Source organism: Carya illinoinensis, chromosome 11, assembly GCF_018687715.1.
Source record: "Carya illinoinensis cultivar Pawnee chromosome 11, C.illinoinensisPawnee_v1, whole genome shotgun sequence".
In the NCBI taxonomy this organism is placed as follows: Eukaryota; Viridiplantae; Streptophyta; class Magnoliopsida; order Fagales; family Juglandaceae; genus Carya; species Carya illinoinensis.
Genome location: NC_056762.1, coordinates 30099170 through 30125530, shown reverse-complemented (window position 1 = coordinate 30125530; position 26361 = coordinate 30099170). Strand labels below are relative to the sequence as shown.

The 26361-nt window shown below is 36.9% G+C and overlaps 1 protein-coding gene and 1 non-coding gene across 2 annotated transcripts; one reads left to right on the top strand and one right to left on the bottom strand.

Annotated features, from left to right (window-relative positions):
* Positions 1-258: 258 nt before the first annotated feature.
* On the top strand, positions 259-1371 carry LOC122282376 (glycine-rich cell wall structural protein 1.8-like). Its single transcript, XM_043094332.1, has one exon. The coding sequence runs from the start codon at positions 259-261 to the stop codon at positions 1369-1371; it is 1113 nt and encodes a 370-aa protein (XP_042950266.1).
* A 23484-nt stretch (positions 1372-24855) lies between these two features.
* LOC122283552 lies at positions 24856-24961 on the bottom strand. The gene has a single exon (XR_006230952.1). It is a non-coding gene; the product is annotated as a small nucleolar RNA R71 (small nucleolar RNA).
* Positions 24962-26361: the final 1400 nt, after the last annotated feature.

The window sequence follows — 26361 nt, the reverse complement described above, 5'->3', positions numbered from 1 at the left end:
GAAAATGATTTCCAAATTTAGTTAGATATATATGGAGGACAGCATGATAAATACACTAGGAGTGTAACCAGACTTGAGTGATCGTGTTCTTGCGTGCGTATGTTGGGCCACATTGTATGGACATCCACCTTCTCTCTTGCATGTGCTTCAACCATTCTCTGTCAGTGGATGCACTTTTGGAGGCCCATTCTCTCCCTATATATACCAAGCCTCCCTTTCCATTTGAAACGTGCGGTCGTGGGACAAAAACACATTCTCATGGCTAATTACAAAGTTCTTAGTATTTTTGGCTTTCTGTTATTGGGTTTAGGCATTTGTTCTGCAACTAGAGCCCTCCTCACTCTTGAAGGACCTAAACACACTCCTGAGTTTGGCCATGATGTAGTACATGGCACAGGTGTCGGGTATGGTGGTGGAGGAGGATTAGGAGGTGGCTCTGGGTATGGAGATGCAGGGGAACATGGTGTTGGTGGCTATGGTAGTGGAGGCGGTAGTGGAGAAGGTGGTGGAGTAGGCTATGGAGCTGTTGGTGGACATGGTGGAGGATACGGAGGTGGTGGTGGCAGTGGCGGTAGTTATGGTGCAAGAGGAGCTGGATATGGAATCGGTGGTGGTGAAGGAGGAGGAGGGGGATATGGAGCTGGTGGTGAACATGGGGAAGGATATGGTGGTGGTGGTGGAGGAGGAGGAGGAAAGGGTGGCGGTAGTGGTGGTGTTGTGGGATATGGAGCAGGAGGAGAGCATGGTACTGGTTATGGAGGTGGTGCCGGATATGGAGCTGGTGGTGATCATGGAGTTGGATATGGTAGTGGTAGTGGTGGAGGAAAAGGTGGTGGATATGGTGTAGGAGGGGAGTATGGTGCTGGTTATGGAGGTGGTGAAGGAGGAGGTCACGGTGGTGGCTACGGTGAAGGAGGAGAACATGGGGCTGGCTATGGAGGGGGAGGTGGTGGTGGGAGTGGCAGTGGTGGTGGGACAAGTTATGGTGCTGGTGGAGCACACGAAGTTGGATATGGAAGTGGTGGAGGAACAGGTGGAGGTTATGGTGGTGGTGGTACTGGCTATGGTGGCGGCGGCGGCTATGGTAGTGGTAGTGGCTATGGTGTTGGAGTTGAACATGGGGTAGGATATGGAGGTGGTGGGGGGAGTGGTAGTGGTGGTGGGACAAGTTATGGTGCTGGTGGAGCACATGGAGGTGGATATGGAAGTGGTGGAGGAACAGGTGGAGGTTATGGTGGTGGCGGTGGCTATGGTGGTGGTGGTGGCTATGGTAGTGGCAGTGGCTATGGTGTTGGAGTTGAACATGGGGTAGGATATGGAGGTGGTGGTGGGAGTGGTGGAGGTGGTGGCCATGGTGGCTATTCCCCTTGAAAAGGCAATTATCACGTACACCACCTTAAAAGCAACTTCTTAATTCTTGCCCATGTTACTCGGAATAAGGTCAATTTGGGCATGAAGCTCATAATATTAATATATGTAATCAGTACTTTAATATGTATTATCGAAATCGGTGCTCTTGAAAAGTCGTTATTTTTCATTAGTTAATATGAATTCTTGTTTTTCTTAATATTTAACTTAGGGTTATCCAACTTTTAAATAATCAGAATTTCAAGAAACTAGTCGTCAATGATCACTTTTTTGCTGCTAGCCTGCTATCTTGAAATTTTATTGCAAACTAAGAGACAATATAAAGGGATTTATTTATTTGGATAAGTTGATCATTCATCCAAAAATGTTATTAACTCTATATAAAACAACAATAATGCAATTGTTAGAGTCATATCCTTTTGTGCATAAAGAACATAAAAGAACTTAGCACCCACGCTTTTGTCCATTTCTCTTTTTATCATCAACTCACCAGATTGAAGAACTAAGTTTAAGACATAGCATGTCAAAACAGAAGACAATTAGGGGCCGCAAGAATGCATCTTAGTCTAGTGCTTCGATAATGGATATAATATATGGATGCATGGATTCAAAAGTACTTGCTGAAATGGGAATTTGACCTAATTACATATATAAAAGATTTGTGTTTAAATCCATATATAATTACATGGATGATTGGTAAAGGAATGGCTTGTCCTTGCACATTCGTCTGATCCGCATGGAATAGAATATCTGTCGTCTTTCAAGTCTCGGTCTAATCGACCCATGCATCACCATAAAAAAAGTGTTTTTCTTTATTGCCCTTAATTGTGGCACAATAGAAAGTCTTTCAACTTTATTTTTTTCCTTCTCAGCAGAAAGTCTTTCAGTTGATCCATATATATATGCATCATGACTCAGGGTAATAATGCTACAGAGTAGACCACTCTCTTACCATATATATGATCTTACCTCCATCTGTAAACGTAGATCAAATGTTTAATACTTATAATATGCTTATATTTGCCTACAGTCTGATGACTTAATAGCATATAGCCCGGTTTTCAAATAAAAAATCTGGTTCGAACCCTCACTTCACTTATAAAAAAAAATGATAATAATATGCTTATATTTTTTCTCTCTATTGACTTATAAGCAATATCCATCTTTAGTTGATCTTATACCACATCATTAGATCAGTGAGATAGAAGTAAGGTAGGTAGATATATAAGAATAAAGTATGCATGTTTTTTTATCAATCATTTAATATACAAAGATTATTAAACGCTGTTATTATAATAATTAAAGAGGAATATTAATTATATAATATTATTACAACTTTTAGCATTTTCTAGGGCACGCTGATCATTAATTACAAGAGCTGTGAAGCGAGAGGCTTAAATCCAAGCAGTACACGGACAAATTAAGGAAGTGATGGGGTTGAAACCATGATTCTATTTATTGGTCATGTGTCTAATTTGGTCCTCACTAAAGAAACCGACCGGCCGGATCAGACCGAAACATGTACCAATTAGATTCAATCCCACACATTGTGGATCAAAGAAATTCGATCTAGTTTTGGAGTCTATAAATTTTAAACCGGACTGGATCAAACTATATATAGATTTATTTAAAATATTTTTAATAATTTAATATATTATTTTTATAGAGTAATTATACAAGTTAATGGTATAATTTTTATCTAATTTATTATCATTGACTATATAAAATATTAAATAATATATGCTATCAATTAATAATATATCATAAATTAATCATGTCATAATTTATATCATTAATTATTATATGTAAATACTAAGTAGACAATAATAATGATTCATGAAGAAATATTAGTTCCATAATTATTTTCTATTCTATTCATATGAAAAAATATACATTATGTCAAAAATACAGTACTACTAATCAGGCCAGCCAAGTGCCTACCATCATTGATCTCATAAAAATATTCATTTCTTATAATTACCAATTCACGCAATTTTTCTTGAAAAAGCAATATAATACATAATCAATGACTTGTATATATATATACAAAGAATATCACCAGCATAGCAAATAATTATATATATAAAACCACCAACATAGATTTTCAATTTCTATGTGCATGCATCATTAAAACTTAAAAAACTTTTGGTTGGAAGAATTCTTGCATGTTTTGGTAAATGAATGATACTATATTAAAATTGTAACACCCAGGCCAGCCAAGCTTGCATTCAAAATTTTTCTTGAGTTTGTTTTTATGAAAAAGCCCAAGCTCGTAAGATCTCGTGCTAAACTTCTCTTCTCGTGCAGCTCCATCACGTCGATTTCCACTCCATGCACGTTTTTTTTTCTACTACTTCTTGGCAACCGCTCGTTTATTGGATTGATACTCAATAAGCAGTTGGGCATCAGTTTTCTTCTCAAACTAAGGTTGCCTACATCGCATCCTTTTACTCCGCATGCACGTCTTCCGTTATGATACTCGGTGTCACTATATATATATATATATGCATGTTACTGAGACTCATGTTAGAGGATACAGGGCAAGCTACTAGTCGTTTAGACCCCACCATTCCTTGTATATAAGCTATCATATTTCATTATTCTTTGGTTTTGTTATTTACTTTACAGATGTCATTTGCTCATTTGAACTTGCAGTTAGTTAGTTAGAATATTCTGCTGTATATATACTAGCACCTTCTGTGTACGAGAGAATGCAATATAGAAAGGAATCTTTTTCTTCTTCTTCCATCCACTCATCTCTCTATTTTCCATTATTTTTCTACTGCACTGCAGCACTGCTTATTGCGTTCTTACATGGTATCACAGAGCCACTGAGAGATTTTTTGATGGAAAAACCTACCTCCCCCAAATCCCCCCAATCCCCCAAATCCCACTCAGACCTTCACACAAATACCTTATCTCGGTACCTCAACCTTTCTGATCTAGCCAATCCTTTTCGCTTGGATCATGGAGATAGCCTTGCCACAACTATGCCACTTGGTCCTGTGCCATGCGCCGTGCCCTTCGTGCGAAAAATAAAATTGGTTTCATTAATGGTTCCCTCTTGCAACCTACTGATTCCATGGACCCTTTACTCGACCTATGGGAAAGGGGCAATGACATGGTTGTTTCATGGATACAAAACTCTGTAAGTCCCTCTATTAAATCCAGTGTTGTTTTTGTGGATGATGCTAAGGAAATTTGGCAAGATCTTCAGGACCGTTTCTCTCAACAAAATGGCCCACGAATTTTTCAACTCAAGAAAGCACTAGCTGGCCTTCTTCAGGAACATGATTCAGTAAGTTTATACTATAGTAAGTTGAAGACTATCTGGGATGAACTCTCCATCTATGACCTTATTCCTGTTAGTAATTGTGGCACCATGAAAACCCTTTTGGATAGATACCAAAGAGACTGTGTTCTCCAATTTCTAATGGGTTTACATGACTCCTATTCCCCTATCCAAGACCAGATCATGTTAATGGACCCCATTCCCCCTGTCACAAAAGTCTTCTCTTTCATTCAGCAACAAGAAAGGCACCACTGGCTAATATCCACTGTCCCTTCAACTGAAACCATGGCACTGGCCATTAAGAAATCTTTTTCCCCTTCAAAATTTTCCAAAACAAATCCTTCTTCCAAAAAGGAAAGGCCATATTGCAGCCATTGCAAGATTTCTAGCCATTTATTGGAAAACTGCTTCAAACTTGGCAATGCAGCAGCCCCCATTTGTTCACACTGCAACTTAATTGGACATACAGTCAACAAGTGTTACAAGTTGAATGGTTACCCACCTGGTCACAAGTTTCATGCCAAGTAGCAGGCTCCTGGTTTTCTTGCTAACCAAGCCATTCATTCTAATGCTACTGACCCTGAAATTGTTAGTGATGACAGGATTGGTTTGACCAAGTTTCAATACCAGCAGTTTATGTCTTTAATTCAACCTCAGGATTCTTCAATTGCAGCCAATGTTCTTCACTCTGGCAATCAACCTCAACCCTCTCAATCTCCTGTTCCTTCTTCCAAAATGTCTGGTATATATCAATCTCTTTCTACACACACACAGAGTTCCCTACACAACTCTTATTCTAATTGGATAATTGACACGGGTGCTACAGACCATATGCCACAGACCATATGGTCTGTAGCACTTCTTTTTTCACTTCCATTACCTCGGTTGTTGCTTACTCAGTCAAGCTTCCCAATGGAAGCTCAGCCTCAGTGACACATGTTGGTACCATTCATTTGACAAATACTATCATCTTAAGGGATGTTCTTTGTGTCCCTTCATTCTCATTTAATTTAATTTCAGCAACCAAGTTAACCCAGTCTCTAACTTGTTGTTTACTTTTCTTCTCAAATTGTTGTTTCATTCAGGACTTGTCTTCTTGGAGAACGATTGGGAAGGGTGAGCTAAGACATGGTCTGTACCACCTGGTCTGCACAGACATCTCTCCTTCAGCCCTTGCACAATTCCTCTCAGATTATACTCATAACACTCACACAGATCTTATTTCTTTAGTTTCTGCTGTTAACTCTGTTGCTCATGCTGATCTATGGCACTGTCGCCTGGGTCATTTGTCTTTTTCTAGATTAAAGTTGGTTTCTGACCTTATTGTAAGCAAGCACACAGATTCCATTAATGAAAAACCTTGCCATATTTGTCCATTAGCAAAATTCCATTGATTACCATTTCCTGACAGTGTTCATATTTCCTCTAGAATATTTGAATTGGTTCGTTGTGATTTATGGGGACCTAGTCCCACTATTGCACATGATGGTTCTAAATATTTTTTGACAATAGTGGATGACTTTTCTCGTACCACTTGGCTTTATTTACCCTCTACCAAAGCTGAAACCAGGGCATGTATCAAATCTTTCTATACTTTGGTAGAAACACAATTTGGACTCAAAATTAAAACCCTGATAAGTGATAATGGTGCTGAATTTTGCATGATAGATTTTTTTAATGACAAAGGCATTATTCATCACAAAAGTTGTGTAGAAACTCCTCAACATAATGGCATTGTTGAGAGGAAACACTAGCACCTGCTTAATGTTGCTCGTGCCCTTCGTTTTCAAGCTAATTTACCTTTAGAATATTGGAGTGACTGTCTTTTGACAGCAACATATATCATCAACAGAATTCCAACCCCACTTTTAAATAATAAGACTCCATATGAACTCCTATTTAACAAACATCCTACTTATGCTCACATGAGAGTATTTGGTTCCCTATGCTTTGTAGCCAACCTTTTAAATGGTAGAAATAAATTTGATCCTAGAGGTCGAAGATGTGTTTTTCTTGGTTATCCCTTTGGAATCAAGGGATACAAACTTTTAGACCTTAACAACCATATCATTTTCATTTCAAGGGATGTAATTTTTCATGAGTCAATTTTCCCTTTCCAAAATCCCACACTTTCCTCCTCATCTTCCCCTCTAGAATTACCCTTACCAATTTTTTCATGTTCTCCACCTTCTGCCTCTAATTTTCAGTCCCTCTCCACTGCACCTTCCATCCCCTCAACCATTTCCCCTTCTGCCCCTTCTACCCCCCTACTGTCAGCATGTCACCTCCTTCACTAACCACTGAATCCCCATCTCATTCTGCTCCTGATCACCCTCCCATTCCCACTCTTCGAAGGTCCAATAGGATTAGAGCTGCTCCTCAATACTTGAAAGATTTTCACTATCATTAGACCTTGTTGGCTCCTCCCGAACAATCATTTTCCAAGGATGCTCCTGCTTCAAATGGTAAGTCATTTCCTCTAAGTAAATGTTTATCTTATCATAAATTCAGTCCCTCCTTTCAAGCTTTTACTTCCTCTCTTTCTCTCCAATCCGAGCCTAATTCTTATAAACAAGCTTTGAAGGATCCTGGTTGGTGCAAAGCTATGGAAGCTGAGCTTGAGGCTTTGGAAAATAATCATACCTGGACACTCACTTACTTACCTAAAGGGAAAGAAGCCATCGACTGTAAGTATGTTTATAAGATTAAGTTTAAGTCTGATGGTACTATAGAAAGACTTAAAGCAAGGTTAGTAGCCAAAGGCTACACACAACAAGAGGGCATCGATTTTCATGAAACATTCTCTCCAGTTGCTAAGCTGGTCACTGTGAGATGCCTCATCACTGTTGCTGCCATTAAAGGATGGCATTTACATCAATTTGATGTAAACAATGCCTTCTTTAATGGTGATTTACAAGAGGAAATTTATCTGAAGAGACCACCTGGGTACACCAAGGGTAAGCCACATCAAGTTTGCAAATTGCTCAAGAGTCTCTATGGTTTTAAACAAGCATCAAGACAATGGAATTTTAAACTTACCTCTCATCTACTTGCATTTGGTTTTATCCAATCAAAAGCTGATTATAGCTTATCCACAAAGTAAGATGGAGATTCTTACATTGCCTTGTTAGTTTATGTGGATGATATCTTAGTTGCTAGCAATTCTCAAACCTCTATTGATTGCATTTGCACTTTTCTTCATTGTAAGTTTAAAATTAAGGATCTTGGCTGTCTACGATATTTCTTAGGCCTTGAGATTGCTAGATCATCCAAAGGCATTCACATTTCCCAAAAACAATATGCCTTAGATATATTAGCTGATTCTAGTATGCTTGGTTGCAAACCCCTCAAGCTGCCTCTTGATCAAAACCTTAAAATCAGCAAAGATGAGGGTACTTCTCTTTCTAAGCCAAGCACTTATAGAAGGCTTATTGGTAGACTTTTATACCTTACCATCTCTCGGCCAGACTTATGTTTTGCAGTACAATTGTTGAGTCAATTCACGGATAAACCATCTTCAACTCACTTGGCAGCAGCATATAAGGTTCTAAGGTATATCAAAGCAGCTCCTGGACAATGAATTTTTCTTTCCTCTTCATCTCAGTTTAAGCTACAAGCTTATTGTGATTCGGATTGGGCCACTTGCCTAGATTCCCGTCGATCAACTACAGGATACTGTGTATTCTTAGGCAGCTCCTTGATTTCTTGAAAATCCAAGAAACAAAATGTTGTTTTTCGGTCCTCAGCTGAAGCTGAGTATAGATCCATGGCTGCCACTTGTTCTGAATTAACTTGGCCTCGATATTTGCTTCAAGACCTTGGCATCTCTCATCCACAAGCTGCTCTCCTCTTTTGTGACAATCAAGCATCCCTTCATATTGCTGCAAATCTGGTATTTCATGAGAGAACGAAACACATTAAGCTCGATTGCCACTTGATTCGAGATCAAATTCAAGCTAGAACTATTACAACAGCTCATGTTTCTTCTCAAACCCAGTTGGCTGACATTTTCACTAAAGCATTATCCTCTTACCTTCTACAATTACTCCTCTCCAAGATGGAAATAGTTAATCTCTATTCTCTATCTTGCGGGGGGATGTTAGAGGATACAACAGGGCAAGCTACAAGTCGTTTAGACCCCACCATTCCTTTTAAATAAGCTATCATATTTCATTATTCTTTGGTTTTGTTATTTACTTTGCAGATGTCATTTGCTCATCTGAACTTGCAGTTAGTTAGTTAGAATATTCTGTTGTATATATACTAGCACCTTCTGTGTACGAGAGAATGCAATATAGAAAGGAATCTTTTTCTTCTTCTTCCATCCACTCATCTCCCTATTTTCCATTGTTTTTCTGCTGCACTTAGCTGCATTGCAGCACTGCTTATTACATTCTTACAACTCATGCATGCATGTTTTAATCATCCTTAATCCTAGACTAGGTTGCCATTCATCCTCCTCATCATAGAAGCCCAACTGTAGCCTTCACTTCCATGCATGATGTTGCCCTCTGCAACCACCACTCCACTGCCGCAAATGAATCCAACCCAAGACTCAACTTGGTGTCACGTACACCACTATAACCCAACAACCCTATTTTTAGCAACTGAAATAGAGCGAGCCCGCATCCTCTAGCCCATCTCAGCCTTCACGTTGAGCTCGATCTCCGTGGATCTCAAACTTGGAAGCCATTCTTAGCTGAGCTTGGAAGCCCCATAAACTCAACCTTCGTCACGCGGTGCCGCTGCTTCTTCCTTCATTGGGTAAGTTTCAGCCACCCAAAGCATCTCTCTCTCTCTCATCACTCTCTCTCTCTCTCTGTTATTTAGCCGTTCGCCACTGTCGACCCACCCACTGCCCAGTTTCCAATTGCAATCTTTCTTCATCTCTATAAGCCGTCGCTCAACTCTCTAGTTTTAGAAATGTATTTATTTCGTTGATTTGCTTTTAATGTTAGGTTTTCATGCAAGAGTTGGTAATATTATGGTCTTACCCTTAAGTTCAACTATTGGAAAGTCTGATGCTTCGGCTTAGGATGGGCCTATTTATTAAAGGGGTTTTGATATTATGTTGGGTTTAACTTGAGATGGGTTTATATTAAGGTGTGATTTTATTTCAAAAGCTTGTTAAGCACCTTGGGCAGATATTTTTAAGTCGGTATTTTAGAATTGATTATTTTTAACGGAATAATTATTAAGTGGATATGTATGGATTTAGGAAATTATGGTAATTTAGAGTTAGGAGAATTTTAGGTGTTGAGGAATTAAATTAAGTATTTCGAGTACAATTACAATTTATGTGTTCAATTGGAGATTTATTCAAGTAACTTGTTTTTGTTATAGGTAACAATTGATTTTCTTTCGCACTGTTGTAAGTAAATTCTGAAAAGTTAAGAATTTCAATTAAGCAGGGATCCTATGCTAGACTTTGCATAAAAAAAGTGAACTGAGGTTGGTTTCGAAAATGTGCATGATATGTTTTGATAAGAAAATGTGAAAAACAACCTCAGCTATGTATTTTTGCATTATTCATGAAATTTCTATGAAAGAGAAAAATATTTTTTGACATGGCAAGTGCAAACATGAGCAATATTTGATATGTTTCTGAAATGTACAAAAGAGTAAATATGATATTTGATAATTTTGTACTTGTTATATGAAAATGTTTTGGATCTGTTTTGATCATATGGAAAAGATATGAATATATTCAACACGTGGTTTGATATGATATGCATCTAAAAAACCTTTGGCATGGCTTATCTATTTTTATTCTGATTTTGATTCTGATTCGGGTTCTAATATGATATGATATGGCCCTACCACGGGAAAAAATAGTGGTAATATGATATGATATTATATGATATGATATAAAATGATATGATATGATACGATATGAAATGATATGATTAGATGAAAAAAGATATGTAGTTTTGAATATGAATAAAAAGTCTTTGATGTGATATGAATAGTTAGTATTAGATCAAAATCAGGGATGGTGGTAAGCATGGACGGTGGTAGAATTCTGCCTGTGATTCTCACCTGATGATTCCTAGCACCCAGGAGCTGTAGAAATTGTGGTAAGCAGAGACGGTGGTAGAATTCTACATATGATTCCTGCCTACAGTGCTCTGATAGGTACCCTCTGTAATCGGTCTTTGAATATGAACAAAGTGTCTTTGAATAAGAATAGTTTATGAAATATTGCTATGATGTTTTGATGGCATTTTTTTTTTTTTTTTGGATATGTATTCTGAAAATGAAATGTTTTATTATTGCATACCAAACTATCTGAAAAGGCTCATATTTACACACTAGTATATGTGCTTTGTTTATTGAGTTATCGATAACCGACCCATTATCTCTATAATATTTTTTAGATAATTTTAATGGTTTAGCTAGAGAGCAAGAGTAGGCAGTATTAGGGAGGTTTGATGATTGTAGAGGAATAAGTGTCCGAGGGTACAAGTGCTTATTTGAGAGTCGTAGTTAATAAATTGATTATTTTTCTGTTATTTTAATATGTTGAGTTAAGGATATTTTCGAACTTTTGAGGAGTTCTAATTTATTTTATTAAGAATTTCTTTGTTGTCACTATGAAGGAACATGGACATTTGGGTTAAGCAAATGAATTAATATTTTATAGACTTTCTGGATTTTATAGTTGTGATATTGGAGTTAATATTAAGTAATAAGAGCTAACTCTTCAGACATCCAGGACTAGGGCATTACAAAAATAGTAAATAGTAAATACTATATTAAAAATGAATGATACTATATTACTAAAATAGTAAATACATTATACATCATATATTCATACATATTCGATTATTTACACTTAATTGAAGACAAAGTAATTAGATAATTTTTTTAAGATACCTAAGTTGCAGACAAGCATTACTAATATACGCTATCAGTTAATCATATATGATATATTGTTGTGAAACGAAAGACAGATAATAAAATATACAAGATAAAATTGGCTCTTCAGGAACTCAATATTATTAACTGCTAATTTTTATTTTATTCGCGTAGACTTGTAGTACACACTCATACTTATTAACACTAGGGTTACTGCTTTGCTTGAGCGGTATGTCGAGCGCCTATCGAGTGAACTCACAGTTTGATATTAACTCGAGCGGTGTGTCGAGCACCTATAGAGAGAATCTCAAGGGTTGATATTCGCTCAACCCCCAGATTGAGCGTAAGTCGAGCGAACTCATGGGTTGGTCTTCGCTCGAGCTCCAGATCGAGCGGAAGTGGAGTGAACTCATGGGTTGCTATGGACGCTTGTTGAGTTGCGTGAAACGGTGCCATGAACTGTTTCAATCAACAAATATATATTTTTTAAATTACTCTTGTTGAAATTGTGTCATTTAGCTTTATTTTCAAGCCATGCTGAGCTATTTCAAATCGTTTCACGCAACTCAACTTTTTTTAAAAAAAAATTACCCTTGTTGAAACGGTGTCGTTTAGCTTTATTTTCAAGCCAAATGGCGCTGTTTCAACCCAGGTTCTCTCATCAATCACCCCCCTCCCCCTCAATTCTCTCTCACTCTCTCATTCTCATTCCTGCGTCACTCTCTCAAACGGCCAAGAAAGTTAAGAAACCCTAGAACTCCTAGTGCCTCCGCCGCAACTTCTAGTTGCTCCTTTGCACACTGTCATTGTTCTAAGGTACGGAATCACTCTTAATAATTTTTATCTCGTGTAACCCGTGAGTTTAAATTTACATTGAAAAAAAAAATGAAAAAGTTGAAATTGTTTAGGAAACCGAAAAGATCCATAGGACCATATCAATTGATTTTTAATCACATATTTTTTGCCATGTTCTTGCCTGTTTTGCTTCTGGTGATATTATTTTTTATGGGTAGTTGAGGGGTTTTGCATTTAGCATGATTTTGTGATTTGATCTTTATAATTTTTTTTATGTTTACATAATTACATGTATTTGATTATTGGTTATGACGAAGTCTATGGATACTTGTTTGTTACTAATATGTTAATTGTTAAGTTGGTAATCTGATTATTTGTTATTGGCTTAGTGATTTTAGATTTATCATTTGAATGGCATAAATGCTTAAGTCTAGAAAAAATTCATATTTGGACTTGTTAAGTTAGCTTGTTAAATTACTCTTTCTTTCTTTCTTTCTTCTTTACCCCCCCTATAGATGGACCCTACAAAAGAAACGATTCTGGGATACTCTACCACTGATGATGTTAATGAGTCAATGCAAGGGTTTAGTGGCATTCCTGCATTTAGCATGGTGGGTCATGTACTTGATTATTTCCGAAATAGTTTATCTCTGATGATGGTTGAGAGTCTCATTTGTGCATAGAATTGACTTCGGTCTTCTTTTACTCCAATCAACCTTAGAATTTTAATGGATGAGGCGGAGGGTTTTGAGAAGCAGCTGGATATGGGTATGTAACAATTACAAATTTACTTCATTTGATGTCTTTTATGATTTATATGTTATGTAAATTTATATAATTTTTTTTTTGTTTTATCTTTTATGTATAGAACTTGTTAGCGAGGTTGAAAATTCTATGGAAGCATCAAATACAATGCCTACACTCAATGCAAATGAATGAGGTGAGAAGAATATACTTTTATACTACTATACTTGTTAATTTTTTTTTTTTTTTTAACTAAACTAGGACATTTAATATTTTTTTGTTATATTTTTGCAGTAAAGTTGTGAAGACTTGGAGTTTTGGACTTGGAGACTAAAGACTTGGAGTTCAAGTTTTATTATTATTATTATTATTATTGCTATTCAGTCATTTATAATTTGTAATTTGTAATTTCGACTTAATTAGATGCATGGATTGTAATCTGTAAATTTTATTGTGTATTTTCTTTACTTTTTTGTTTTTGTTATTTTTTTGTTTTTTCCTTTCATTTGGAGTTTGAATGATTAGGGATTTTTAGTTTTATTAGTATTTTTTTTCCTTTTTTCTATAATTTTATTTTATTTCTATTTTAGATGTTATTGCTTATTGGCATTTTGTATCTTCATCTAGTTTTTTTTTTTTTTTTCGTATGTTAATAATAATTTAGGTTGAAAATAGTGTCAAAATCAAGACTTACGCCAAAACTTGACTATTAAAGTTAGTTGAGCCGAAACTGGAAAAATGACCCATTGGACTAACGGTCCGGTCTACTCCATATGCCACTTCAATCCAATCCAGGATGGGAAAATCTTAAACTGAATCCATTCAGTTTGGTCTGCAAAATCTCCTAGGGACTAACTAAACCGGACCAAATTCACCCCTAATTCTATATATCATTAAATAGTATGGATCGTGCATGCCACATCATCAATTCAATCTTTTTTTAGAAAAAATAAAACTGTATATAGTTCATCAGCTTTTTTATTGAAAATCATTACAAATCAAACATTTAACAAATTTAAAAGTAGTGATCGTCTTATAACATGACTAGCGCGCAAGAGGTGGCATTGAGCATCTAATTCTCCAGGCGGGCCGATACGTATCCAACTTTGGAATTGTTTTCCAGGGAGAATACGGAGCAATAAAGAATATGGGAAAAAGGTATATAGGCTCAACAAACTTTGGAATTGTTGTCCTGCATGGACTGATGATTATCATATTGCGGAGTCTTTTAATTAATTAGAAACATACACGAATTCTTATCAATTTGTTAGTAAAAGGAATACTTTGGGTTGTATCGAGTGAAAAAATCGCTGAATATATTCCAAAACAGGAAAAGATTATTTATTTATTTTTATATATAACACGTACAACGGATCTTGATGACATTTTCCTTCTTAAGAGGATATAAGAGCTAGCTTTATTACGGAGAGGAATTGATCAGTTTGATGATATTAACGAAGATCAATAATATATACATATATATATATATATTTATATATATGAGTTAAATTAGATGTGAAGGAGAGCTTATAAAGCAAAAAATAACACTATATATTCCATGCACAAAGCGTACTACCACTACAAGAGAAGTGAGCTTTTATGACCAAAATGACTATTTCTTACAGTTTTCGTAGGAAATAATCCTTTTGGTCACTAAATTTTGGTCACAAAAGCTCGCTTCTCTCGTAGTGTATACAATATATATAAATAGCCCCCGGCGCCATATATATCATATATGCATGATTTATAGTAAAATGTTTTATTACAAAGCCATTCTAATATCTTATTGTCTCATTGTACGTACAAGCATTTTAGTTTTATACCATCTGCATGCATGCCTACATGCATCGATCATATCTCCTTCCGGCCTTGGTCTCTCAAAGCAGCGCATTGACTTCAACAAGAAAACTTCCCCTCAATTCTTTATCCTAATATTGATCGTGAGCTCGTTCCTTGAGAATTTCGTCGAACTCCATGGAGATGATAACTTTTGGAGTAGGTACTGATGCTGGTGATTCGACTGGGGTGTTCTCTCCGCTACTAAATATCGGCAGGCCTCCAATCATGTCAGCCTCTCCTTCATCGTTCATGATCACCATATTGCATGGGATTTTTTTAGCATAAAATTCTCTGTTCTTTCTTTGATGTCTGAATCCATGAAACGCAAAGCAACCTATATATTACGCCTAATTAGGTCAAAAATAAATAAATCTAACACTTAATATTAATCATGTCATGACTTAAAAATAAAGAAGATCGATAACTTAAAATCAACTAGCTAGCTAGTTTGTTCATGTCTCCGTCGGTCTTGAACTGTTCTATCTAATTAACCTACCTATCCAACACCACCCATGTCGGATTAAGGCTCGAGATTTACTTAACCGCCAACAGTCGTAAGGGATGACCCATTACAACCCTTTTTTGTGCCACAACCTACATATATTCCACGCGCGTAGCAAATTGAGAAAAGTTCGTAACTCGTGGGGTAGCAGTTAGCAGTACTAAGAACATCAATAATATATCATTAATGACCATTAAAAATCAAAATAAAAATTTATGGGAGTTTAAGATCAGTTGAATGGACGTACCCCATATTCTCTGCGAAGATCATCGACTGCTTGAAGTTTTAGACTTCTGGCATCACTTCCCAACTCTCTTTTCGATCTCGTTCACATTATGCGGATTCAGAACATCAAGCCATGCTGTCTTGAAATAAACTAGAAAAGGCCCAGTAATTCTCCATGTTAGGATGGAATATAAGGCAAATAATTAATTTATTTAGTAGATAAGCATATCTATATAATATGCAGCGTTTATGTGGAATGTTAAGCCATGGCATTACACCGACGAGAGTGAGAACAGAACGTCCAGGCACAATAACATTCTCAAGAGCCCATTTTAGGGGCTGGATTGTGAATTCTTCCATCCCATCCATCACTATGATCACATTTTCTGGATAGTTTTCCGAGCCTGGTGATTCGTGCAATCTAAGATTTCCCAGTGAACACTTTCTAAAAGGCCAAGACCTCTCATGATGATTACCGCTATGTCCAAAAGAAGAAATCATAATACGGATCTATTTTGGGGAATTAATGGAGGGCTTCTCCTAATGACCGACACAGAAAGGAAGAGAAAAGGAAAGGGGAGGTGGAAGAACGTCTTTCCAGTCCTTAAGTATATGTGCCAGATTCTGTTTGAGGAAAAAGAATCAAAATAGCGATCGATATAAACAAGACTGTGCATGATAAATGCATTGACATGAACAAGGCTTTCCAGCAAATTATGGTAAGGCCGAGGTACGTAGACGGATATCTCCAAGGTTCATGACGCATGCTTATCTGTAGGTGTTGTCTTGAACGTATCGTAAAGATCACTGATCTTCATATATATATATATACGCTGGAGAAAGCATATCACTGGCTTTCAAATTACGACAAATGAATGGCATTGCCAATATACATACATCATCAGAATCAGTCCCATATTATAATTACCGGGGAAAAAACTAAGATGATCAGCATATTCTGCCAGAACATCTCATGGATTATATACTCGTGATCTGGCTTCAAATTTAGGTGCCTTTTGCTGATCAGTTAGAATCAGGGGACGATTCTTAAAATCCTTTTACATTTTTGGACGGCCGCTAATTATATAGAGGGCAATGGTTAGATAGAAGTAATTCACGAGTTCGTAATCACAAACGGAGATCAGTAGTTTTGTAAAATTAAATTTTACTACTTTTTATAACTATTTTACTATTCTATATAAAATGGCCGGAGAGTAGCTTTAAAAAATTAAAAATGATTTTTAATGAAGTGGTACAATTGTATTAATTAATTGTAACTGAATTATAAAATAGTTGTAAGTGTATCGTTATTCAATTAATTACTATATATACACTACAACATGTTTGCCCGAGTTTTATTCACAAGACTACCGTTGGTAGAAAATAACAGGCTTATACCACACAACACAGGTGCCGAAATAATATTCAGCATTAACTACGAAATTTCGTGTGGCAAGTGAAACATGGTGGGAAAAAAACATGTATTACAACGAGAAAACAGCCATGGTAAAAGAGTTCCCCATTTCACACGCTAGGCTCTAAAAGAATTCTTTTTGGGGTAAGAGTAGATGGTGGCATCATCTAAAGTTCCTATTACAGACGACTACTAAAGCCACCTAGCAGAGCAAAATCTCAGTCATAGACGGTAATTTCTCTTCTTCGTACTCTCCTATTTTTTTTCTCTCACCACTATTAGGGCTTTCTATTCCCAGTCAAAATCTACTCAGTTGTTCGCCGTCCTTTGAGTTCTAGCCACTGCCGCCAGGTGCCACAACGTTCAACCTTACCAGACTATCGATTAATTCCAACGTTCAAGCTTAAATATTACCGTCTATTAGGTTCTGTTTAACCATTGAGATTTTTTAGATGAAAATTTTAAGTTTTAAGATTAAATATTAAAATATTATATTTTAATATTATTATTATATTGAGATTTGAAAAAATTAAAAAAAATTAAATTGTTTATTATATTTTATATAGGAATTTGAGAAAGTTGTGATGGTGAGATAAGAATTTTATATTTGAGATGAAAATTTTATGTGGCCAAACAATACCTAAATCTCTCTCTCAAATCTCTGTTTGGCTTTTTCTAATGATGGCTTGTGAGAGATCAAGAGGGTTGGAGGCTAGAAAGCTCCGGTGATTACTGTTCGGAGGCATTCGAAGATCACAACTATAAATCATTTTGTTGCTTGCTCTACTCTTCTTTCCATGGCCAATTTCACCCCTCCCTCATGCACCGTCACAAGGTAATTTTGATTCCCTCTGTTGCCTCCCCTCGTCAAGTTATGCGAACCTCATCGGATCTTTTCACTTGTTATATATACATTGGATAATTTATATCTAGCACCTTCGATCTTTTCAGTTGCTTGGTCATTACAAAGGTATTTGAACAAGAATTTGTTGGTCTGACTTTAAGGGCTAGCATTTCATTCATTCTATGATGTTTTTTATCCAAGTTGTTTTGCTATTTGATAGCATATTCATTGACTGGACCTTTTTCCTTATCTCAAATTTTGCAAAACTGCCTCTTAAGATGTGTCAAGTACTATGGTTTGCTGAGTATATATTTCACCTACTATTATATTCTAGCATTTGACTTTTGTGGTGTTTCTGAAGTAGCTTAGATTGTTCTTTCCACTATAAAAAAAAAATAAAAATAAAAATAAAAATAAAAAAAGGTTCATTCATTTCCCTGTTGGTTAGCCAGGAAATAGTAGGCAGAACCCTAGAACAAACATTATTGTAGAACTAATTATATTTCATGCATGTTGACTAACTTTTATATGTTTCAACCATCTTGATGTTGAAGAAAATATTCCCTAGCGGGTAAGCTCAGCATTATAACCAAGAGAACCCAATCACGATGTTAAAGTATAACTTGTGGTAGTAAGTACATCAAGTGTACGATCATGCTACAAGAGAACAGGCCTTTTCCAGCGGCAGAATTTGTCACAAAAAATGTCAAAAATACCGCATATAAGCTTTCCCTCGATTTCCATTTGATGCACATTGGATGCCAAAGAAGCGAGGCAACTACTTTTTACCAGCGATTAATAAACTTATTTGGGGCGAAACATAATTGCCAGAAAAGGCCCACAATTCACCACATATAGTCTGTTAAACCATGGTTAAGTGTCGCCGCGAGGACTTTTCTGGTGATTTATTTAGCGATAAATAACTATTTTCGGCAATTTTATATCATCATAAGGATGGTGCTACAGACACCGTTGGTGGCTCCTGCTGGGAGCCATCGTTAGGCAAAAAAAATTATTTTTTTTAAATCATTTTTTAATACTTTTAAACATTTTAAAAAAATTATAATAATATTAAAAAAAATTTCTTAATCATTAAGGAAAATAAAAAATTAAAAAAAGAATTGGGCTAGCAGTGGCCCCCAACAGGAGCCACCAGCGGTGGCCTTAGTGTTTTCCATCATCATAAATAGTGTAGCAGTTGTTAAAATATATTCTTAGCGATTAAAAATCATCACAAATGGACCGTATAAAATAAAACAAAAAATGCATTAAACATACATGAAACATTCATATTTATTAAGGCCTCCAGCCACGCGAACCAGAAAACTGTACCAGCTATGCTGCAGGCCTCCAGACACAACAATAAAAATGTTGCCTATACTCCACCACTTTGCTACAAGACTGCCAATAGCAAAAGAACCTCTCCACTACCATGCTGCAGACAATCGAATACTCTGGCACAACCTCTACCAACAGCAGCCTATGAAGAGGACCACAACACCAAGCATCTTTGAGCATATTCCCGTAACCAAGCTGCTGAGATGGACACACACAAGTAACTTGTGATTTGTGTAAAGGCCTTTCTTTCTGTTGATAAGTTGTATATATATAGTTACAGAACACATTGTAAAGTGTGGGATAGGAAAAGTGTAAAACAGAGATTAAAATCAAGAGCTCTTCAGCTATGCCTTCTCTCAAACTATTTGCATGCATTTTACTTACTGCATTTGCAACTTGTTTTATCATGGTATCAGAGCCTTGAAAGGACTCATTGTCCACTTTTTTTTCAAACTTCAGCTATGGCTTCTCCTACAAATTCAAATGTCTCTTCTCTACCCCACCCACCCCACCCCCTCCTTCTTGTACGATTCTCCACTCTTCTTCTCACTTTGTCACTATAAAACTTACACTAGATAATTATCTACTTTGGAAGGCACAGATTGTGCCATTTCTCAAAGGACATCAACTATATGCATGGGTTGATGGTTCTCTCCCTACGCCCCTAGTTATGCTAGAAAACCTACCCAACCCAGCGTGTACAAAGTGGGTCTTACAAGACCAACTTATAGTCTCGGCAATCAATGCCTCTCTTTCTGATTCAGTTCTTGTCCAAGTTCTCTCTTGCTCTACCTCTCATGAGGTTTGCTCCACCCTATAAACATTGTTTGCTGCTCAATCTACAACACACATCATGCAAACCAAGTACCAGCTTGCTACTCTCAAAAAGGGCTCTTCCTCCATCACAAAGTATTTTAATGGAGCTACGTCCCTCTCCTCTGACCACCCTTGATGCCGCTGGTCAACCTCTCTCCCCATCTGAATTCACCATCTACCTCCTTGCTGGCCTTGGTTCTGATTATGAATCTTTGGTTACATCCCTTACAACTTGACCGGACCCTCTCTCTACTCCACAAATTTACAGTTATTTGTTGAATCATGAATCTCATTTGGCACACCAAACTAACACTTTACTTTCAGGAACCTCTCTTGCAGCACATGCTACTACAGTTCGTCCACCTGGTTTCCAGCCAAACCATGGCAGAGGTAATAACTTCAGAGGGCGTCGAGGCCGTGGTTTCACTAGAGGAGGTACTCAACCATCCTCCAACCAATCCTTCCATCAGCGTCCAACTTGCCAAGTATACCAGAAACCTAGTCATTCTGCTTTAACATGCTATTACCGATTTGATCAGGCTTATCAAGCTCCACCACCCCCCACATTTATAGCCAACTACACGGCTTTACCCCCCCCCCCCCCCCATCCCCTTCAATCCCTCCCTCGGCACCACCCTCACACACCTGGTTTCCCGACACTGTTGCCACGAACCACTTCACCTCAGAATTCTCCAATCTAAACTTGGACTCTACAGCATATCAAGGACCCGATCAAGTTAGTATTGGTGATGGGTCAACCTTACCAATACACAATGTTGGAATAGCTCATCTTCACTCTGCTTCGGGCAAATTTCTTCTCTCTCAATTGCTTCATGTTCCCTCTATTACAAAAAATCTTCTTTCCGTTTGTCAATTTTGTTTAGATAATTCTGTTTTTTTTTTTTTTAATTTCATTCCAATTCTTTTTTTGTGAAGGATTTGCGCACTTGGATGGCTCTACTTCAAGGCCATGTTAGAAATGGGTTGTATGAACTTCCTTCGGATGTAACGGCCACACCTTAAGCATGCATTGGTGAACGGACCTCCTTTCAAAATTGGTACAATCGACTTGGTCACCCATCCCATAGGACAATATCTTTCACTATTAATAGCTTTAATCTTCCTACTGTTTCCAAATCCCCTATGTCATCTTGTCACACTTGTCCACAAGCAAAATCACATGTTCTTCCCCACCTCCCCCCCCCCCCCCCCCTCCCCTCACCTTCTAGGTCCCTTAAGCCTTTATTTTTACTTTTTTTTGGATGTTTGGGGACCGGCTCATGTGCCCTCCTCCAATGGTTGTAGGTTTTTATCTTTCCATCATTGATGACTTTTCCAAATATATATAGATGTTTCCTTTACAATCAAAATCGGATATCTCTACAATTTGTGTAGCCTTTTTTCAATATGTAAAAAATTTCTTTTCATCAACAATTCATTCAATCCAATCCGATTGGGGGGGAGAGTTTCGGCCCCTACAAAAAATTTGCCAATCACTTGGCATACATCATCGTATTACATACCCCTACTCTCACCCACAAAATGGTACGATTGAACGTCGACACATTGTTGAAACTGGGCTCTCATTACTTGCTCATGGCTCGGTTCGACAACAATATTGGGCCGAGGCCTTTCAAACTGCTGTGTTTTTAATTAATCGAATGCCTACTCCCACTTTGCAAAATCAATCACCATTTCAAGTTCTTTTTTAAAAACCTCCAGACTACACCTTTCTAAGAACCTTTGGATGCCTATGTTGGCCCCATTTAAGGCCTTTTAACCGACACAAATTGGACCTCCGCTCTCGTCCTTGTGTTTTCATTGGTTATACTCCGGATCACAAAGGCTACAACTGTCTCCACATACCCATGGGTTGTATCTATATTTCTCGGGATGTCCAATTTAATGAAAACACATTCCCTTTTGCTCAGTCCAGCCCAAGTCTTCCCCAGACTTCATTGCCTACACGCCCAATACCTTTACTGCAGCCCATTTAGAATCACTCTCACACACATCCAAATTCGGTATCTGACCCCTCCTCATTTTCAAACTCTAACAATTTTCAGTCCACTACCTCATGTCCTACGACACATCTGAGCCCTCATCTCCTACAACTTATCTCCATCGGTATCTGACCCCTCCTCATTTTCAAACTCTAACAATTTTCAGTCCACTACCTCATCTCTTGCAGATATCTTTACCAAGCTCATGTCTACTGGCCAATACAATCTACTACGGTCAAGACTCACCATTTCCTTGGTGTCCCTTGACTCGAGGGGGGCTATTAAGGCCTCCAGCCACGCTGACCAAAAAACTGTACCGGCTGTGTTGCAGGCCTCCAGACATAATAATAAAAATGTTGCCTCTGCTCCACCACTTTTGATAAAGTGTAAAAACTACATAATTAAGTTGTTAAAGTGACTAAATTATTTAACCAAAAAAATGAATTGAACACTTAATTATGCAGTAAATTATAAACTGGAGTCAATTGTTAAATCATGATATTTTGCCCTTAAAAAGTTTGTAATGAAGCTGGCACACTCACATAGTTAAGACACCAAAGTTAATCTTCTCATCTTACCCTTATATGCTGAAAACTTAACTCTAATTGTGTAGGGTAATTTTGGAATTAGGACTGTCAATTGGACTGGCCGACAGGAATGACCACCACTTGGAAAAGAAATTGTAATAGGAGATGGAGAGAGGGTCTGTGGGTGCCAAGGCAGGGCACGACGAACCTGTGTAGAACCTCACGGACGATAGAGGAAATGAACGGAAAGCAGGGAAATATGCAGCAGATCAAAAAGCACAGAACAAGGGGCAGTTTCGCATTGTTATTTGGGGATATTTTTGTTGGGTATTATTTATTTTATTTCTTGTTTTTAGACAGACTAGAAGTCGGCAATCTAGGATTTTTTTTTTTGCATTTTCTTTTCTTGTTTCTTTAGTTTTTGGGCTTTTAGTTGGTAGACCTTAGGCTCACTCTAGTTTTTAATTTCACTTCTAGTTTTAGATTTGGTTGGAGGTTCCAGACCTTAAGAGGTCGGCAATTGATTTTATTTTCCTTTACTTTACGTTTTCATTCCAGTTTTTAGCTTTTTCCGTCAATGATTACTCAGCACATTTTATGTTTTTCGGCTGGTTTTATTTTCATTTGAGGCTTAATTTTCGTTTCAAACCTTTCAGTGAAGAGTTTATTTTCAGCATTTGATTATTTTCTGCATTTGCTTCCTGCGCAGCAGTTATTTTTCTTGGCTATTTCTTTTGTTTATTTTTCTTTAGTTTATTTTTACTTAAGTCTTTTTTTCAATAGATTGACAAATGTTTAGAGAAGACATTTATTTTGAGATGTTAGGCTAAATTTCTAAGCCTAAGTTTTGGGGAGTAACCCATAGTTGGATTAAAGTTGATTTTTCACAATTCATCCATTGATTTCTTTTTCATACTCTATTGCTTTGTGAAACAAGTTATATTTGTGAAAGTTTGGAGTGCTTATTGCTGATATTGATTTGTTGTTGATGTAAAGCACAACTAATGCTTGATTGTGACTTAAGACTCCATAGATTTCTTTCCTCTTACATTGACTAAACTTGTTTTGCAACTCGGTAAGTTTTTTTTTGGACAAACTATAAACCGGACTTGAATTGTTTTAACTTCCAGTCATTATCTCTTTGAATGAGTAAATGATTGAGTAAAAAAAATGATGTGAGGAATGTTCAATTCTAATTCATGAATGGGTGAAACTTGAAGTTTAGGTGTTTGATAAATTGTTTCTTAGAATTCCTTTTTGAAATCTCAAGTATTTTTAGTTTAGATTTTTGCCACTTTTATTTTTCTTGCACTTATTTCTCTAGCATTTATCTATTTACTTCTTTTAATTTAATAAGCATTCAGAAAATTATTCCGTGAAAATATAGAGAAAAGATCCAAAGCATTTTTTATTAATCCACTCCACATTAGTATATAAATTCCACTTTCTTGTTTCTTTTCTTAGTTGTGTAAATAGCCCCTCACACAATTACGACTCATTATTTTCTTGCTCTTCATGAACATTGTTGTCCCTGTGGAAATGACCTTGGAACTCATCCATGTACTACTTTGATAGTTTCTACGCTTGGAATACAGATTTAGCAAGCCATCAAGTTTTTGGCGCCGTTGCCGGGGACAACTGGTGTTTTTCAGAACATTTCTCTTTTTGTCAAAATGACGTTTGTAGTGCTGTGAACCTCTTCACAGATGGGGTGACATTTTTCTTATTTTTAATTTTTTTTGTTTGCTTACATTTTGCTTTATTTTCTGTTTTTGTTTGTATGACTGGTTGGACTAGGGACCAAACTTCTCGATTGTTTAGGGCAGAATCACTATCATCTTTTAACTCTGCATCTCTTTCTCTTGAATCATCTTCTGACACTCATAGCAACATGGCTGAAAATGAGAATCATGATAGGGAAATGGTGAATCAAAATAGGACACTTAGAGATTATTTGAAACTTGTCAAAACTAGCACACCCTCATGCATAATTCAACTTTCAAATGCAAATAATTTTAATTTCAAACCTAGAATGATTTCATTAATTCCACATTTTCATGGCATGGAATATGAGAACCCTTATTTGCATATCAAAGAGTTTGAAGATGTTTGTTCTACATTCATGGACAAGTCCTGCACTGAGGAGGTTATTAGGCTTAAGTTATTCTCATTTTCCTTAAAAATAAAGCTAAAACATGGTTGAATTCATTGAGACCTAGAACCATAGGCACATGGCAGGAAATGCAAACTGAATTTTTGAAGAAATTTTTTCCAATACATAGGACAAATGCAATTAAAAGACAAATCGTGAACTTTACTCAAAAAGATCCTGAAACTTTTTATCAAAGTTGGGAAAGGTTCAAAGATCTTTTAAATGCTTGTCCTCATCATGATTATGAAAATTGGCGATTGATAAGTTTTTTTTTTTTTTTGAAAGTTTGACACCTAAATGCGCCAATTTGTACAAACCATGTGTAATGGAGAATTTTTTGACAAAGAGCCTGAGGAGGCATTTGAATATTTTGATTATCTTGCTGAAAATGCCCAATCTTGGGACATAACTGATGTGTATGATAGGTCTAGGCAAGTTGAGTCTGGTCATGGAAAATATACTTTAAAGGAAGATGATGATTTGTGTGCTAAATTAACCTTACTGTCTAAAAAAATGGAAGCCATGGAATTGAAAAAAGTAAATGAAGTGCATGCTGTCCCTAAATTTTCTAAGAAGTGTGACATATGTGAGGATCATGAGCATTCAACTAATGACTGTCCCACAATCCCTGCCTTCAAAGAAGTATTGTTGGACCAATCTAATGTTGCAAACATGGTACAAAAACCATATTCTGGTCCTTACTCTAATTCTTACAATCTAGGATGGAGTAGCCACCCAAATTTCAGTTGGAGGGGTGATCAACATGTAGCTCCAGCAACCTTGGCTCCGGGGCCTTCTCAACTTGCAATTCAAGCACCTCCAATGCAAAATGAGGGACTTGAGGAGACGATGTAGCAGTTGTCAAACACCTTGCAACAGTTTATGCAAGGTCAAACAACAATCAACAATCAAAATTCTCGAGCGGTAAACAACATCCGGAGTACACTCACAAAGATGACTACTGTCTTGAGTGCCCAAGAGAAAGGAAAATTTCCTGCACAATCTCAACCCAATCCACAAAGTCAGCCACTTCAAGGAGCAGTTGAGAGTTCAAATTTAAGGCAAGTGAAGGCAGTCACTACTTTGAGAAATGGTAGGGTGGTGAACATTCCAGCTCAAGGTTCAGACAAGTCTGGTAAGGTCTCTAAACCTCTTCAAATTGAGGCTGAAAAAAGTGAGGTTGAACAAGCTGAAATTGAAATTGAAAAGATTGCATGTCCTGTACTCGCTCCTTTTCCTCAAAGATTGGCTTCCCTGCACAAAGATCAACACCAATATGAAATTTTAGAAATATTTAAGCAAGTTAGGATTAACATTCCCTTGTTGGATGCTATTCAACAAATTCCTACCTATGCTAAGTTTCTAAAAGATTTGTGTACTGTTAAAAGAAAATTAAATATACAAAAGAAAGTCTTTCTTACTGAGCAGGTCAGTGCCATAATTCAGAGTAATACCCCACCAAAATATAAAGACCCCGGTTCACCTATAATTGCTTGTGTTATAGGAAGTTCAAAAATTGGTCAAGCTTTATTAGATCTTGGTTCAAGTGTGAATTTGCTACCTTATAATGTGTATGAGCAACTTGGTTTGGGGGAACTAAAACCAACTCCAATCATTTTACAACTAGCTGACAGATCAATTAAA

Bases quoted from the DNA above. Each gene is read 5' to 3' on its own strand.
- LOC122282376 (XM_043094332.1), top strand. From the start codon at position 259: ATGGCTAATTACAAAGTTCTTAGTATTTTTGGCTTTCTGTTATTGGGT.